Source organism: Wolffia australiana, chromosome 9, assembly GCF_029677425.1.
Source record: "Wolffia australiana isolate 7733 chromosome 9, ASM2967742v1".
Lineage (NCBI taxonomy): Eukaryota > Viridiplantae > Streptophyta > Magnoliopsida > Alismatales > Araceae > Wolffia > Wolffia australiana.
In genome coordinates this window covers 126,633-143,573 of record NC_135843.1, presented here as the reverse complement: position 1 = coordinate 143,573, position 16,941 = coordinate 126,633, and the positions used below count along the sequence as shown (strand labels likewise).

General features: G+C 49.5%; 4 protein-coding genes and 1 pseudogene across 5 annotated transcripts; all 5 read left to right on the top strand.

Moving 5' to 3' along the window:
* Positions 1-2,442: 2,442 nt before the first annotated feature.
* On the top strand, positions 2,443-3,334 carry LOC144707546 (uncharacterized). Its single transcript, XM_078580717.1, has 2 exons — positions 2,443-3,103; positions 3,170-3,334. Exons 1-2 carry the CDS (start codon positions 2,495-2,497, stop codon positions 3,332-3,334), a joined length of 774 nt encoding a protein of 257 aa, XP_078436843.1. The 5' UTR covers positions 2,443-2,494.
* A 132-nt stretch (positions 3,335-3,466) lies between these two features.
* On the top strand, positions 3,467-5,770 carry LOC144707545 (transferring glycosyl group transferase). The gene is made up of 2 exons (XM_078580716.1): positions 3,467-4,761; positions 5,391-5,770. Exons 1-2 carry the CDS (start codon positions 3,467-3,469, stop codon positions 5,638-5,640), a joined length of 1,545 nt encoding a protein of 514 aa, XP_078436842.1. The 3' UTR covers positions 5,641-5,770.
* A 3,312-nt stretch (positions 5,771-9,082) lies between these two features.
* Positions 9,083-12,343, top strand: LOC144707510 (pentatricopeptide repeat-containing protein At5g06540 pseudogene; annotated as a pseudogene).
* A 51-nt stretch (positions 12,344-12,394) lies between these two features.
* Positions 12,395-14,864, top strand: LOC144707512 (sucrose-phosphatase 2-like). Of its 2 annotated transcripts, none has more exons than XM_078580649.1 (9): positions 12,395-12,597; positions 12,699-12,763; positions 12,844-13,143; positions 13,223-13,324; positions 13,412-13,606; positions 13,698-13,991; positions 14,138-14,324; positions 14,428-14,474; positions 14,558-14,864. In XM_078580649.1, the coding sequence occupies exons 1-9, from the start codon at positions 12,456-12,458 to the stop codon at positions 14,645-14,647; spliced, it is 1,422 nt and encodes a 473-aa protein (XP_078436775.1). In that variant the 5' UTR covers positions 12,395-12,455; the 3' UTR covers positions 14,648-14,864. The 2 variants fall into 2 exon arrangements, with proteins under 2 accessions (XP_078436775.1, XP_078436774.1); XM_078580648.1 differs by having other exon boundaries at positions 12,696-12,763.
* Positions 14,865-15,873: 1,009 nt separating this feature from the next.
* On the top strand, positions 15,874-16,714 carry LOC144707842 (uncharacterized). The gene has a single exon (XM_078581090.1). The coding sequence runs from the start codon at positions 16,289-16,291 to the stop codon at positions 16,712-16,714; it is 426 nt and encodes a 141-aa protein (XP_078437216.1). The 5' UTR covers positions 15,874-16,288.
* Positions 16,715-16,941: the final 227 nt, after the last annotated feature.

Below are 16,941 nucleotides of genomic sequence, written 5' to 3'. Positions count from 1 at the left end.
GGGTGCTCTTTGGATAAAGAGTTCACCGAATTGATCCGAATAATCTATGAATAGTATTATACATAAATGTCAATTAGGTTGATTCATGTCCCAATTATATAAGTGATCTATTGACCCGAGACAATGAGGACATTTCACAGATTGTCGACCACATTTTGACTACGATTTACAAGTCTCTAATCATGGGATTCAAACAACTAATAGTTCAGATGTAGTAAGAAGCTTGCAAAGGTGATTGAGTGGTCAAAACATGATTATCCACCCTCTATATAAGAGGATACTGACTCAAGGAAGATGATGCAGCAAATCACTAACTAGGGTAGTGAGGATATTGGAGAAGGTGTTCTTCAATGATCCCCATTATGCATCAGTGCTAATCGAATGATGGATTAGGGTTTGACGATCAACCATACCCTAAATCACTCTAGAGTCTTACATGATTGATGGATTATGCATATATGGTAACCAATGACAGTAAAGGTTCCATGAAAGAGTTCAAACACTACTCAGTATCTTCTAGAGCACAAGGTGTTGTTGGGCACCGCAATGGCTAGAAACTTAACCTATCGATTGGGTTAAATATATTCTTAGTTAATTAATCCATATGCTGATATAGTTCATAAATAAGATTGACCAATAATTATTATTGGGCCACTAACGTTATTAACTACAATGATAATTGGGCCTAGAGGGTCTAATGCATAAGATCATAAGGGCATTGGTGGATTTATTTTACTTTGTGGGATTTTTTAGAAAAACTAAAGTAAAATAAAAATAGGAAAGGGGAACTCATTTCAAGCACCCCGGCTAGCCAAAATTGGGAGCCCCTTTCTCCATTCTCATATATTTTCTAAACCAATGAGAGTGTCTTTGAGGATAGTTGGAGAAGAATAAATGGAGATCTAAGAGTATCGTGATTTCACGGATTTTTTATTGCCTTGGGTAAGGATTTCATCGCATCATCTTCCTCGAGCTATCATAATCAAAGTGCTCACTTTGGTGTCTCAGGCCTGTGGACCACTCACACAACCGCGACGTGAATCAATATGATTGATAGTTTGGTATAATATCATCCAGGGATTCGTATGAATTAATTTAGACAAATCTTTTAACTACAGAGTACCCCTATCTATCTAAATTGTAAATGCACTTATTTCTATGGATACCAACCATACCCAACGTACGAGTGAGACTAGAGATAGTGTTATTTTATTCGAAATATTTAATGTGTTTCTTGAGTCTCCTCTGAATTGGAATATTTAGAACTCGTGCCTAAATACTAGTGATATATATGGTACAATCTCATCATAATTTACTAAGGTAGATCATGTATTTATGGACTTCATGATAAGCAACACACGTGCACTATGATGAATACATCGTATTAATGAACATGAATGAGATATGGAATGTGTGGCTTACGGGCAATATATATTTTAATAATTCCATGAGTTGGATTTTCGTCTTTAAGTATCATTTCAAATACGTGTTCTAGCGATACATGGTTAAACACCACTATTATCTATCACGATACCATCACAATTTAGTTAATCATTATATATATTATTGGAGTCCAATCATAATAATCACAATTGAATGATTGTAAATCCATAATATTAATTTACATTGAATACAATATGGAACATGTGATTGGCTTACCGCCCACAAATAATTCCATCAATAATTGATTGTGGGTGTATGTTAGTTTAGAAATCTTCACTCCACTCAGTTAATGTGCGCATTAAAATTATTAGCTTCCAAGGAGGGAAGCAGACAGGTTTGTGTTGATTGCCCATTTAGTTGAGCATTTTTTTATTTAAGGATAGAGTATAATTGGCATTTATAATTATTTCACTCAAGATACACTCCAAACTTATACAAGTTTTATTTAATTTAATATAGCCTGCACTACACTCTAGGGAATTTATGAATTCTAAAACGCAATACCATATCAGCTTGATTTCATTGATATTAATATCTTAAGGGCATATTTAAATGAAATAATATAATTTTTAAATAACTGGATTAGGCGAACATAATTAGTTATTTCAAATAAAACAAGCTATTTTTATTCATAAATCGTATCATTAGCACAGAAGCGCAAGAACTCAAATTCAGCCTCGGATAGTCCCCACAAAATTCTGTTTGACGAGTCATAACTTTGTTCACTATCATGTCATGAACTTCATTTTCTTCATAATTTCTCTCTAAAAATGTATAATATATTTCTCTCAGCATTTAATAAGCCCAAGATACGACCCTTCCTCACGTCATCCAACCGGTAAAATCGACTATGATAAAAAAAACAACATAAATTCAAACCATACTACAATACATTGGGATAGTTGGGATAATTTGAGGTCAAAACATTAAGGGTTGACACGCACTAATTGGGGTCAAAATTTGTAAGCTCGGTCAGCGGGCAATGGGGCCAATGGGAAGAAAAGAGCAGGGAACGCGGGGAAGAAGAAGCAAGCAGGGAAGGGAACGAACGATGGAAGGTCCGGCGAACAACGGAGGAGCGACGCCGTGTCTGCTCGGCAACGCGGGCCGGCCCTCCAAGCGGAGGCTGACGCTCGATTCATCGGAGCCCGACGACAACGACGGTGGCGCGCCGACGGCGGCGACGGCGGCGGCGCTGCGGGCGGAGCTGGAGCAGGAGCGGGCGGCGGCGGCGACGGCGGCGAACGAGGCGATGGCGATGATCCTGCGGCTTGAGCGAGAGAAGGGCCTCCTCGCCATGGAATTGCGCCACTTGCGCCGCGCCGCCGAGGAGAAGATCGCCCACCAACAAGACCAGCTCCGCTCCCTCTCCCTCGCGCTGCGCGCCACCGTCTCGGGCGACGACGAAGACGACCCAGCAGCGAGCCTGGGGAGAAGGGTGCAGGCCCTCGAACGGGAGGTCCGCCGGATTTCCCGCCGCCTCGCAGACGACGACGACGAAGACGAAGAAGACGAAGAAGAAGAAGATACAGTTTCGGCTTCGCCAAGGAAGGCGACGAGGCTTCCCGTGCGGAATCCTCGCCGGCGGAGGATCTTCTGGATGCCGCCGGCGGGCATGGCCTGGGCGGCCTTCCTGGCCACGATCCGGCGTGGTATCCGGGTGAGTCGTCGAAATCCGATCCATCGAACTCAGATCGAATCTGAATCTCTCTCCGCCGTGGATCAGGAATTCGCTCCGCCATGGGTCCTCTCGCTCGCCGGCGCGAGGACGACGACGGGCGGTGCCGCCGCCGCCGCCGCCTTCGCCGCGGTTCTGCTCCTCCCTGCCATCCTTGTCCGCCTCTCCCGCGGCCGCCGGGCGGCGCGGCGCGCTACTTCCTCGCTGAAATAAGGGGTATAAAAAACGATAAAAATCTCATTTTTTATCGAATCGGAACTTCAAAAAAACCCCAACCAGGCAGAGCAACGTAAACCCAACAGCCTCCTTCCGCGGCGGCGACGAGGGTTTCTCTGGTCGACGCCGATGCCGGCCTTCCGAGGCATCCTCTCTCCCCGGCTCTTCAACTCCGTCATCGGCAAGAACAGGACGAAGATGAAGACGAAGAAGAAGAAGGAGAAGAAGAGAGCTCTGGCGGTCGGGGAGGAGGATGGAGGGACGGGATTGGATCTGAAGAGCTGCGCGTCGTACCGGAACCACCCGATTCAGCCGCTGGGCAACCTGCTCCTCCTCGGCGGCGACCTCTCCGACAACATCCGCGACGGCGGCCTCGGCGGCCTCCGCGCCCTCTCCGACGAGCTCCTCCTCGACGTCCTCGCCCTCCTCCCCGCCGCCGACCTCGCCCGCGCCGCCGCCGCCAGCAAGTCCCTCTACGTCTTCGCCACCCAAGACCCCCTCTGGCGAGCCCTCGTCTTGCGCGAGCTCGGCGGCGATTTCGCCTTCTCCGGCGGCTCCTGGCGCCGGACCTACCTCGCCGCCCGCGGAGATCTCTCCGCCGCTTCCTCCTCCTCCGCCGCCGGCGGTGGAATCCGCGTGACCGGCTTTTACTCCGACTACCTCTTCCAGAGTTGGCTCTGCGCCAACCTCGAGATGAAGCCCGAGTGGCTGCGCACCGACAACATCACCCGGCGGCGCGGCCTCTCCGCGGCGGAGTTCGTGGCCTGCTTCGAGGAGCCCAACCGGCCGGTGCTGCTCGAGGGCTGCCTCGACGATTGGCCGGCGATGCGCAAGTGGGACCGCGACGGGCTCCTCCGCATCTGCGGCGGTGCCGCCAAGTTCGCCGTCGGGCCTGTGGAGATGGAGCTGGCGAGCTTCTTCCGCTACGCCGACGCCGCCAAGGAGGAGCGGCCCCTCTACCTGTTCGACCCCAAGTTCGCCGACAAGGTCCCCCAGCTAGGCGCCGACTACGCGCCGCCGGAGCAGTTCTCCGAGGACCTGTTCGCGCTGCTGGGGGAGGAGGAGCGGCCGGACTACCGCTGGATCATTGTCGGCGCCGCCGGGTCGGGGTCGTCGTTCCACGTTGATCCCAATTCGACCTCGGCCTGGAATGCGGTGATCAGGGGGTCGAAGAAGTGGGTCATGTTCCCGCCGGAGGTGGCGCCGCCGGGGGTCCATCCCAGCCCCGACGGCGCCGAGGTGGCCTGCCCCGTCTCCATCGCCGAGTGGTTCATCAACTTCTACGCCGCCTGCCAGGACTGCCCCCGCCGCCCCGTCGAGTGCGTCTGCCGCACCGGCGAGGTCGTCTTCGTGCCCAACGGCTGGTGGCATCTCGTCCTCAACCTTGAAGACTCCATCGCCATCACCCAGAACTATGTCAGCAGGTCCACTCTCTCCTCTTTCCTCCTCCCATTGATCATCAATGGATGATGATCAATTGGTCCTCAATGGGTGATGATCAATGGGTCATCAAATTGATTGTCAATGGGTGATGATCAATTAGTCATCAATGGGTGATGATCAATTGATTGTCAATGGGTGATGATCATTTGGTCATCAATGGATGATGATCAATTGGTCATCGATGGATGATGATCAATTGGACATCAATGGATGATGATCAACTGGTCATCAATGGATGATGATGATGAATGGATCATCACCTGAGATGTTGTTGTCAGCCGTGTCTCGTTTCCATGTCATCGCCATCAGGAGAACACCCTTTGCACCAATGAAGAGAGAGAGAGGCTTCTTGTTTAAAGGAGCTTCCAAAGAAGAACTCATGTCTAAAAGAAGAAGAATGGTGTCCCTTTTATAGGAACAACCAATGGCCTCTGCAGCCCCTTAAAAACAAGAAACGATCCTAGAAAGTAGTCACAAATTTATTTTCTAGGATCTGCAACTGAATATTGCATGTGCCAAGTCAATCCCCTCAATTCCGTAACATAGGGCTGAGGGATTTGCCACATTCCAACAATATTTCATGATCGTCAACAAGGTGTGGATGAAACAGGAGGAACTTGCTGAACGTGCTGGACTTTCTGCGGCGGCCCAACGCCGGCGAGCTTGTTTCGGGCACCAAAGACAGAGTGAATCTGTATGAGAAATTCAGGAGCGCCGTCGAGGCTGCCCTCCCTGGAACCATCGACCAGCTCAGGAAGAAGGCGGCAGAGGAGGCGGCAGCCAAGGCGAAGAAGACGACCTTTTGGGAGTCCGCCTCCGATGCTAACACTGGAGGCTTCAAGTTCAAGTTCTCTGCCTGACCCAAGTTTGCTCTCTCTCTCTCTCTGTATTCCTTTCATGGGTTGAAGAGCTTCTTTTCTGCCCACTTCGTAATTAGTAAATGTTCCTTTTTTTGAATTACTATTATCATTTATATTTACTGCTTTTACATTTCTAATGAGGATCAGCACACAGTGAATAATCATCTGTTGAAATAGCTGAAATAAAGGTGAGAATTAGCTTTTAGTGCAGCTGGTAAGCCCTTTAATCCAACATGGTATCAGAGGTAGGAGGCCCTTTAAATCCCAGTAACAATACTCTGCAAGCTTGGGCCAAAAGTAGCAAGGGGAAGGTGTTGAAATGCAACATACTGCTTAAAGATGAAAAGTAGCAAGGGGAAGGTGTTGAAATGCAACATACTGCTTAAAGATGAAAAGTAACGGCCTTGCTATCATCTATAGCTTTTAACTGGTATATGTGCAAGGAGTGGGATTGGCTGTCTTGGTCCAACTCATCCTGCGAATGGTTTTAGTAAAGAGATGAGATGAACCATAGTAAATTTTACTTAGAGGATACTCTGGAGGGAAGACGAATTATGTGTAATGGGGTTTTAGATAGGTCTCGATGGAACGGAGGGTCTCAGATCTTGTCAGTTCTTTGGTTTGGTAATTATAAATCTAAATTGGTAGTTTACTGTCAAGCCCTAACCCTAATCCCGATTTAGGGGTAGAGAAAGGAAGAACAAAGAGGAAAGTCTCTCATTAGAAAAAGGGGCACGGAACCCTTACATTAGACGGCGCCCTAGGGTTTCTTTATAAGTATCCTGGGCGCTGCAGGCATCCAGGCTATCGTGGACCTGATAGCCTGGATCCGCTTCACTTATGTCCGATAAGGACATAAGTATACAGAAAACGACTAGTGGGCCAAGTTATTACAGCCCACACGAGAAGATACAAATACAGATACAAGATATAATCATAGGCGGCTGACACCCCCCCTCAAGCTGGTAAGTAGATGCTCCACATCCCCAGCTTGGAGAATAGCCGCTGAAAAATCTATCCAGATAGTCCTTTTGTAAGAATATCTGCTGCTTGATCTGCCGATGGAACATGCTTGATCTGCACAACCTTGTCATCGATTTTCTGTCGAACAAAATGTCTTCGAATACGCATGTGCTTTGTCTGATCTGGTACTACAGGATTATGAGCCATGTCGATTGCTGATTTTCTGTCACACCAGATTGTGGTAGCTGTTTTCTGTGGGATATGAAGATATTCCAATATGCCTTGAACCCAGATAACTTCACAAATTCCCTTAAGTAGGGCTCGAAACTCTGCTTCAGCACTTGAAAGACATACCTCCCTTTGTTTCTTTCTTCTCAATGTAATAAGATTTCCACCAAAATATGTACAATATCCACCAGTACATCGACTGTCTACCACGGAACCACCATAATCACAATCAGTATAGGCTTCCAAGACTGGTTTCCCTCCACGGCGAAATAATAAGCCATGTCCAGCTGTCCCCTTCAAGTATGCTAAAACAGTTTATGGGCAGCTTTCAGATGAGGTTCTCGAGGACTTTGCATGAATTGGCTCAATAGTTTAACAGTATAAGCGATATCTGGTCGAGTGTGATTCAGGTAAATTAATTTCCCATTTAGTTTTTGATATCTTAGTGGGTCAACCAGAGGTGAATCCTCACACAGTCCCAACACAACATTTTGATCAATAGGAATATTTGAAGGCTTGCAGTCTTCCATTCCATCCTCGCGTAAGATATCCAAGATATATTTGCGTTGCGAAATAAAGATACCTTCAGGAGAGTAAGCTACCTCAATACCCAGGAAATATCTGAGCAGTCCAAGAGATTTAATTTCAAAATGTTCACATAACTTCTGACTTAATCGTTGTATCTCAGCCTCATCATCTCCTGTGATAATAATATCATCAACATATACTAGAAGGGCAGAAAGTTTTCCGTTAGCATTAGCTTTAACAAAGAGTGTATGATCCCCGCTGCTTTGCTCATATCCCAACTTCAACATAGTTTGGGAGAACTTTCAAAACCAAGCTCGTGGTGACTGTTTTAACCCATATAATGTATTCTTGAGTTTACACACCTACCCCTTTGGGGCATTAGAATAATATCCCGGAGGGATTTGCATGTATATTTCTTCCTCTAGATCTCGATGTAAGAAAGCATTTTTAACATCATACTGATGTAACTTCCAATTGTAGGTAGCTGCAACCCCCACAAGAATACGAACAGTACTCAACTTTGCAACGGGCGCAAATGTCTCCTCATAGTCAACCCCATACGTTTGGGTGTATCCCTTTGCCACCAAGCGGGCCTTATATCTCTCAACAGATCCATCGGCCCTGTGTTCGATGGTATATACCCATCTACATCCAACTGGTTCCTTTCCATCCGGCAATTGCACCATCTCCCATGTCCGGTTTTTGGGCAATGCTTCCATCTCCAAATCCATGGCTTCTCGCCACTTTGAGTCACGTGAAGCTTCACTCCACATCTCTGGAATGGTTTCACTATCAATTACCGCTAGAAACGCTCGGTATTCAGGATGTATCTTTTCATAGGTGACGCGGTTCGAGGATATATATCAAGGATTCTGAGTACATGCTCGTCTTCCTTTCCGGAGAGCTATAGGCCATCCCGAATCTGATTCTAGATCTTCGCCAGAGATGAGAGGATCAGTCAATTCCTCTCCTGTAGGGTAAACATTGTCAGACGGAGTCGTTTCCGTCGTTTCATTAGGAAGAGTAGAATTACTTGATTCCCCCCCAGGAGGATCTCCCATCCGGGCACCCATTTCCGGTAGTGCTTGAATAGGTGAGACTTCAGCTTCTGCACTCGATTGAATAGTATGGAATTGAATAGTTTATATTTATAGCTTGATAGTCTTTATTCACCGGCTGGTCTGTAGTTTCTGTATCTACTAACCACTCATCTAATAGAGGAGACTCACCAAAATAGCTCTCTTGTTCTTGGAATGTAACATCAAGAGATACATATAACTGTTTTGTGGGAGGATGATAGCATCGATATCCCTTTTGTGTAGAGGAATAGCCCATGAAAGCACACTTCAAAGCTCTTGGACTTAATTTATCTACCGGATCATGAACATGGACAAACACAACACACCCAAAGACCCTTGGCTTGAGTCCAGTACGAAACGTCACATTAGGTAATGCTTGGGACATCAGATCAATTGGGCTTTTGAATTCCAGCACCTTGGATGGGAGGCGATTAATAAGATGAATGGAAGTTGATAAGGCCTCACCCCAAAGATATTTAGGCACCGATTGATGAAATAGAAGAGCACAAGTTGTAGCAACAATGTGACCAATCTTGCATTCTGCAACACCATTTTGTTGAGGTGTTTTCATGCACGATGATTCTTTAATTATACCACGTTCCTTGAAGAATTTCGAGAGGCTATTGTTGAAGTAATCTTTGGCATTATCGGATCGAAAGATCTTAACCTGTGTTTGATATTGAGTTTGCACTAAGATGCAAAAACTTTTGACTATATCAGTTACTTTTGATTTGTGCTTCAACAGGTATGCCCACGCGTAATGAGTACAATCATCCACAAATACAATAAACCACCGTGCACCCTTCGGAGAAGTCGTAGGACTTGGGCCCCAAACATCACTATGGATTAATCCAAAGGGTACATTTTGATGCTCACTGCGGCGATTAAAAGTTGTTCGGCGATGTTTTGCATATTGACAAGCGTCACAGACTAGTTTAGAAAGGTCACACTTCTTCGCAAAACATGAAAAAATCTTTCCCAAAAGATCAAAAGATGGATGTCCCAAACGAGAATGAAATAGTTTAACTTGTTCCCACACTGGCAGCTCAGTGTTGCTCGACAGGTGCGATTCCCGGACAGCCAATCCAGTAGGTGAGTAATCTGCCACGTGAAGCAGGCTATCTCGCTCCTCAATTGAGCCAATCCTTCGGTTCAACTTCTTGTCCCATACAAAACAACCATCAGAACTAAGAGTTAGTATAGTTGGTGTATCTTTCACATAGCGTTGAGGAGAAAAAAGTTGAGCTTGAATTTGTGGAACATGAAGAACATTATGTATCTTTCCCAACTCATGAATAGAAACAGTGCCTATCCCTGTTACGGGTAATCCGTCACCACTTGCTGTAAACACTTTAGGTAGGTTACTTCTAGGAAAATATGTCGAAAATTTAGATCGATGAGGAGTCATATGACTGGATGCTCCAGAATCTAAAAGCCAACTCGATTTCGGAAAAATAGAAGTAGATCCAAGGAGTGCAAAGCTCTTACTAGAGCATGCCATGGATGAACTCGGTGCACTAGAGTTCATATTCTTCAACTTCTCGAGTTCTTCTTTGAGTTGAAGAAATTCAGACATTGACACTTCGGAGGCACTGACAGCTTCTTGACCTTTCTCAGCCTTTACATCCTTCGCAACATGGCCTTTACATCCTTCGCAACAATGGCGTCTCTTGTTCTTTCTCATCTCCTTGTTGGACGTTGACCTCATTGACTAGCACCAAGCAAGGATATTATCTATCATCTTTTCAATAATAGTTGTCAATAGGTATGGGAAAAAGCTTCATTCGTTTGCGAATCGTACGAAAAAACATGATCTAATCAAACAAGAGCACGAACGCTGATTTTGACCTGTTAGTTCATTGTTTGCCGCTGAACAAGGAATCTCCCATCTCTAGTAGATGAGTGCACAGTAGGGTTAATGTATTAAGGGGGCATTATGATTTGCTCACAATAATGAAAAAAATCATCCCATCCAGGGCTTCGGATTATGTATGGGACGAAGAATTGTCTGCCCGTGCCTGGACGGGATGATTGCTTCGTCCACGGACGGGGGGCTTGGACGGGGGACGGGATGGTTATTTTGTCCTGTGGGAGTATAGTATGAGCGTGACAGGTCCATCAGCCTGTCAGGCCGGAACTGAACAGTTTCGGACGGGCCGGGACGTGGACGAAAAATGGGACAGGACGAACCGACGATTTAGACGAACTTCGTCTCATCCCGTCCATTGTCAACGTCTCGGACGATCCGGAACTTTACTTGTTTCTCCCTCACGCTTCTTCTTCTTCTTCTTCCTCAATGGATGTGAGTGGCTAATGAACCAGTCTTCCTCTTCTTCCCCTCTGGTGGCGAGGGCGCTGGGGCTGAAGAGCCCCAGACTGCTGCTGGTCCTCGAGAATTGCAGGGCCTTCTCCCACCTGAAGGCCATCCACGCCCACATGCTGCGCGCCCACCTCTTCGCCGACGTCTTCTGCGCCAGCCGCCTCCTCGCCTTCTGCGCCGACCCCCTTCCCACCAACTCCCCCGACGACGCCGCCGCGACCGGCCCGACTCTCATGGCCTACGCCGACAGGGTCTTCTCCCAGGTCGAGCGGCCCAACCTGTTCATGCACAACGCCCTGATCAGGGGCTGGTCCGCCCACGGCGCCGACCCGCGCCGCTCCCTCCTCCTCTTCCGCCGCCTGCTCCGCCGCGCGCTCCGCCCCGACAATCTGACCTTCCCCTTCGTGCTCCGAGCCTGCGCCGCGTCCACCTCCGCCCTAACCGGGCGCCAGGCCCACGCGCAGCTCCTCCGCCGCGGCTTCTCCGCCGACCCCTTCGCGCAGAGCTCCCTCCTTCGCATGTACGCGCGCTGCGACGGTGACGCCGCCGCCGCCCTCCGAGTCTTCCGTGAGATCCCGCGCCCCGACGTCGTCATCCTCACGGCCATGTCGCAGGCGCACAGCGACTGCGGTGACCTCGTCGCCGCCCGCCAGATGTTCGACGAAATGCCGGAGAGAACCGCCGCCACTTGGAGCTGCCTGGTCTGCGGGTACGCCAAGAAGGGGCGCTTCAAGGAGGCGCTGGACCTGTTCCGCGCCATGACGAGCGAGAACGTCAAGGCCAACGAGTCCGCCATGGTCGGAGTTCTCGCCGCCTGCGCCGGCCTGGGTGCGCTGGGCGAGGGCCTCCGCGCCCACGAGTACATGGCCCGGCACAACATCCCCCTCAACCGGGTTCTCGGCACGGCGCTGGTGGACATGTACGCCAAGTGCGGCGACATCGGCGCCGCGCTCGCCGCCTTCGAGCGGCTCCCGGCGAGGGACTGGCTCAGCTGGACGACGATGATCGCCGGGCTCGCCGCGCACGGGCGCGCCGGCGACGCGCTGGACCTCTTCGCCGCCATGGTCCGGTCCGGGATCGCTCCCCGGCCCATCACCTTCACCGCCGCGCTCTCCGCCTGCAGCCACGCCGGCCTGGTCGATCGAGGCCTGGAGCTGTTCGAGAGCATGCGAAGGGACCACGGGCTCGAGCCGGGGAGGGAGCACTACGGGTGCGTGGTGGACCTTCTCGGCCGGGCCGGGAGGGTCGAGGAGGCCGAGCGGCTCGCGCTGGGCATGCCCATGGCCCCCGACGGCTCGGTCTGGGGCGCGGTCCTGGGCGCCTGCGCCATCCACAGAGACTCCACCGCCGCGGGAAAGCTCCTGGCTCACCTCCCCGCCGACCCCGGCGGGCACGCTGTCCTGGCCTCCAACATTCTGGCCCGCGCCGAGCGCTGGGACCTCGCCGCCGAGCTCAGAGCCGCCATGCGCCGGCGGGGAGTCGACAAGCAGCCCGGACAGAGCGCTCTGCAGACGGACGACTAGAAGAGACCACCGCCAATCCAACGCCACCCAAAAACGACATCCAAAAGATGGGTTTTTTCTTTTTTGGCGGGGTGGGGGGGGGGGGGGGACGTCCCCAATTCCGCCGTGGGCTGCGAGTTCCTGCAGCTTTCGCCGATGCCCGCCACGTGTCGAGAACAGAAGCCCCGATGAGGTATGGGATATGCGGCACAGGATTCGGCGCGAGTCGTTACAAGAGAGATGAGACGAGGCCTCTCCTCTCCTGCCTATAACTGCGCGATCTCCCCCTTCTCGTGCACACTCTCTCCGCATTGGACGCTCGCCCCTCTTCCACGCGGTAACCCCTTCTTCGCCGATTCTACTCCCTCTCCTGATCATACCCATTTCCCCATTTCAATTCTTCTTGGTGCATTCCCCTTCTGATTTGATCTGCAGCAGCCGCCATGGACAGATTCAGCGGCTCGCCCCGTCTCATGATCGTCTCCGACCTCGATCACACCATGGTATGTAACGACCTCGATCGCCCTGTGGATTGGGGAAATCCGCTCGCCCTTTCATCGAAGACGGTCTTTTTCTCCGTCAGGTGGATCACCACGACGAGGAGAACGCGTCGCTGCTTCGGTTCAACGCGCTGTGGGAGTCCGAGTACCGCCATGACTCCCTGCTCGTGTTCTCCACCGGAAGATCCCCGACGCTGTACAAACAACTGAGGCGGGAGAAGCCTCTCCTCACGCCTGATATCACCATCATGTCCGTCGGCACGGAGATCGCTTACGGCGAGGCCATGGCAGTGGACGAGGGTTGGGAGGAGTACTTGAACCGAGGTTGGGATAGAAACATCGTCGTTCAAGAAACCGCGAGGTTTCCCCAGCTCTCCCTGCAGGTCTTTTCCCTCAACTTCCTTCTTCTTTACCAAGAGAAACTCTCTTCTCTTGGTGTTAACTCTTCTCTTCCTGCGACAGCCGGAGACGGAGCAGCGTCCCCACAAGGTCAGTTTCTACGTTCAGGAGGGGGACGCCGAGGCCGTCACCAGAGCTCTTCTCCTCTCTCTGGAGAATCACGGGGTAATCACAGGCCGTCGCCAGCTTCTGCTATCGTTACCTTTCATGCAAGTGATCTAATTTGTGATCGATTATTGTTCGGGGGCGAAGTTGGACGTGAAGATTATCTACAGCGGGGGTCAAGACCTGGACGTTCTGGCGAAGGGGGCCGGCAAGGGGCAGGCGCTCGCTTATCTTCTCAACAAGTTGAAGGCGAGCGGGCGGGCGCCCTTGAACACTCTGGCGTGCGGCGATTCCGGCAACGACGCCGAGCTCTTCACCGTCCCCGACGTCCATGGCGTCATGGTGAGAGCGACTCGCTCCAACCCGCGTGATTTGAAGCGATTTTTTTTTTTGATCGAAGTGTGAGGTTGAAGGGCGAGATTTCGATTTGCAGGTGAAGAATGCGCAGAAGGAGCTGCTTCAGTGGTACGCCGACAACGGGCGAAGCAACCCCAAGTTAGTGCACGCGTCGGGGAGATGCGCCGCCGGCATCATCGAAGCCATCGGCCACTTCAATCTCGGCCCAAATCTGTCGCCGAGGGATGTCGCCGAGCTCTGCGCCGAGGCGCAGAAGAAGAGCAGCTTCAGCCCCGGTCTAGAAATCGTCAAGCTCTACGTTCTCTACGAGCGATGGCTCCGCGGAGAGGAAGACTCCTCTCGACTCGCCCACGTCTTGAAAGACATCTGCGTAAGTCTCTACACTCTAAACCCATCATTCTTTAAGATTCAACGACAAGTAACTCCAAGAGAAAGAAGAAGAAGAGGAATTACCCGTGTATTATTTTCTCTCGTCTTGTCTAAAAATTTCATTTTTTTTGGGGGGGCTTGGGATAGTATCCATCTGGGTCGATGGTCTATCCGTCGGGGGGAGAGAGGAGCTTTGAAGAAGCGCTGTACGGCTTGAAAGGAGGAGAAGTTGCGGAGGATAGAGGGCGGCGAGTGTGGGTGGACAGGCTCTCGCTATCGGAAATCTGCGCAGACTCCTGGCTGGCCAAGTTCCACAAGTGGGAATCCTATTCCGGTAGTTTTATGAAAAGCCCACCTTGTTTAATTCCAGAGCGTTCACCTTCGTGGTTTATTGCGGTGCCAAGTCCCTTAAAACATTTTTGTGGGGCTCGTCGCAGGCGGCGAGCGGCGTGGATGCGTGGTGACTGCGCTGCTGAGGGCCAAGGTACACTACTTGTCTGAACTAGCTAGCCACATCTCTCGCGGTTCGTCCCTATTTACAATATTGGCGTGGTTGCTTGGCTGCAGCCGGAGAGCGCCCGCGGCTTTGAGTTGGTTCACCTGCACCAGACGTGGCTGGACGGCTGCGCTGCCTCCGGCGCCGCCTGGGTTTTCTAGGCCTCCTCGCCGCAACTGTCTTTCTCTCTCTCTCTCTCTCCATCAATCTCTCCTCTTTCTCTATTATCTCTATGACACACACATATACTCTCTCTCTCTCTCTCTCGCCTTCTCTATGTATCTCTTCTTTCTCTCTGTACGTTTAGATTTCTCTCTACCGCATTATACAATCATATTCCAGAGTTGAGGAAGAGAAGATGTCCCTTTCTAACGCTTCCACCGCCACCGCCACCGCCCCTAACATTTCTGTCTCTCTCTATTCTTTCTCTTTCTCTCTCTCTCTCCATTCTTTTCTCTTTCTGTATTTCTATCTCTATCTTTCTCTATTTCTATCTCTATCTCGCTCTCCTCTCTCTATGATTCTTTTTATTCTTTCTCTATCACTATGACTCTCTCATTCATTTTCTATCTCTCTTTCTCTATGTCTATGACTCTCTCTCGCATTTTTTCTCTGACTCTCTCTCCTTCACTCTTTCTCTATTTCTATGACTCTCTCGCAATCTTTCTCTATGACTCTCTCGCCCTTCACTCTTTCTCTATCTCTACGACTCTCTCTCGCATTCTTTCTCTATGACTCTCTCTTCTTGTCTCTTTCTCTATCTCTATGACTCTCTGTCGCATTCTTTCTCTATCTCTATGACTCTCTCTCGCATTCTTTCTCCATCTCTGTGACTCTCTCTCTCCTCCTTTCTCTATCTCTCCCTTTCTCTATCTGTATGACTCTATCTCTCATTTTCTCTATTTCTATGACTCTCTTTCTCACTCTTACTCTCACTCTGTATATATCTCGCTTGCTATATTTCTCTGTACTTGTTAATTATTTAATAAAAATATATGAAATAAAATAATAATAAAGGTACCGTCACAACATTATAAAACAAAGAGAACCCTATGAGAATGAAACAATAAATAATAAAATAAAATATTTCAAAGAAGTTTAGACAATACAGGTGAGTAATAATGTAATTATGCAATATTGTAAATATTGATGAAAAAATACAAATGAAGAGATTATAAAGAAGTGACAAATAAAAAAAGGATAAATAACATTAAACCTAAAGTTTTAAAAGAAACGTCAACTAGGTTTTGTGAATTTATGTCCAAATAAGATATTGTAACGGAACATGAAGATTTAGAAAGCTTGCAGTATTAATTAAACAATTAAGTACCCTAGCCGCGCCATTTTTTTGTAAATGGGTACCTAGACACGTCGCTAGACGAACGCCCAGACACACCGTTTTGCACTCTCTCTCATATCTGTTTCGAGAGTATTTATCTAATATCAGTGACGTCCGTTCTCTCGTCTGTGGAGTGCCGTTGCAAGTTGCAACTGGCATCGGGAAACCGTCGTGAAGTCCACAGAGGGAGCGAGCGGTTCCTTTGACGATATGCGTCACCTAAACAGGGAGAAAATCTAACAACGGCAAAGAAGAAGAAGAAGAAGAAGAAGAAGAAGAAGAAGAAGAAGAAGAAGAAGAAGAAGAAGAAGAAGAAGAAGAAGAAGAAGAAGAATTGCGATCTTTTGCCGGTGCGCAATCTCCTCTCCCTTGTAGCGTTTTGTTACTTGTGTAAATTTGGATATCCAAGCAGCGAAAAGACGGACTTTTTCTTCTCCGACGACCATTCAAGGCGCTGCCCAACATGTCTTTGCCATCCCGCGGGCGGCGCCGCACGGCGCTTCTCGGCGGCGCCGTCGTGACAGGGGGCGCTCTGTGCGCCGAGATGGCGGGCCGGGCGGCGGCGGACTGCGCTGCAGTCTGTTGCTGCTGCCCGTGCGGCCTTCTGAGCCTCGTGGCCCTCGTTACCGTGAAGCTGCCGACGCGGCTCTACCGGCGGTTCTTCCTCAGCCGTCAGCAGACACAGAGGAAGAAGATGATGATGAGCGATAGAGATGGCGGAAAGCAAGGCAGTAGTACCCACAAAGAAGGCCTCGTGAGCCGTGGCCAATACGTGGAACAAGAAACGGAGAACACGCCTGAAATGGAGGTCTCGCAGATGGAGAAGAAGATGTGGGGGCAGTTCACTGCAGGAGGGTTCTGGCGAAGCCCGTCTCAACGGGCATCTTAGCGGACCCAAAGTGACTTCCCCCTCGTCTCTTCCTTCATGCAATTATTCATTCCCTTGTGGGTGGAGAACTGGAGACACTGTGAGGAGAGAGAAGCTCCGCAGATATATATTCCTGAAAGAAAGCTCTGTAAAGAATCAAACAGACTCAAGAAGAACAACGAAAGAAGAGAAGAGGGGAGGAGAGGTCGGGATAGAGAGAGACAGTTAAGGGATCGTTGTATTCTGCA

Bases quoted from the DNA above. Each gene is read 5' to 3' on its own strand.
- LOC144707546 (XM_078580717.1), top strand. From the start codon at position 2,495: ATGGAAGGTCCGGCGAACAACGGAGGAGCGACGCCGTGTCTGCTCGGC. The intron at 3,104-3,169 runs GTGAGTCGTCGA...GCCGTGGATCAG, and splicing joins CGATCCGGCGTGGTATCCGG to GAATTCGCTCCGCCATGGGT.
- LOC144707842 (XM_078581090.1), top strand. From the start codon at position 16,289: ATGTCTTTGCCATCCCGCGGGCGGCGCCGCACGGCGCTTCTCGGCGGC.
- LOC144707545 (XM_078580716.1), top strand. From the start codon at position 3,467: ATGCCGGCCTTCCGAGGCATCCTCTCTCCCCGGCTCTTCAACTCCGTC. The intron at 4,762-5,390 runs GTCCACTCTCTC...TGGATGAAACAG, and splicing joins ACCCAGAACTATGTCAGCAG to GAGGAACTTGCTGAACGTGC.
- LOC144707512 (XM_078580648.1), top strand. From the start codon at position 12,456: ATGGGATATGCGGCACAGGATTCGGCGCGAGTCGTTACAAGAGAGATG. The intron at 12,598-12,695 runs GTAACCCCTTCT...TTTGATCTGCAG, and splicing joins GCTCGCCCCTCTTCCACGCG to CAGCCGCCATGGACAGATTC. The intron at 13,144-13,222 runs GTCTTTTCCCTC...TTCCTGCGACAG, and splicing joins TTCCCCAGCTCTCCCTGCAG to CCGGAGACGGAGCAGCGTCC.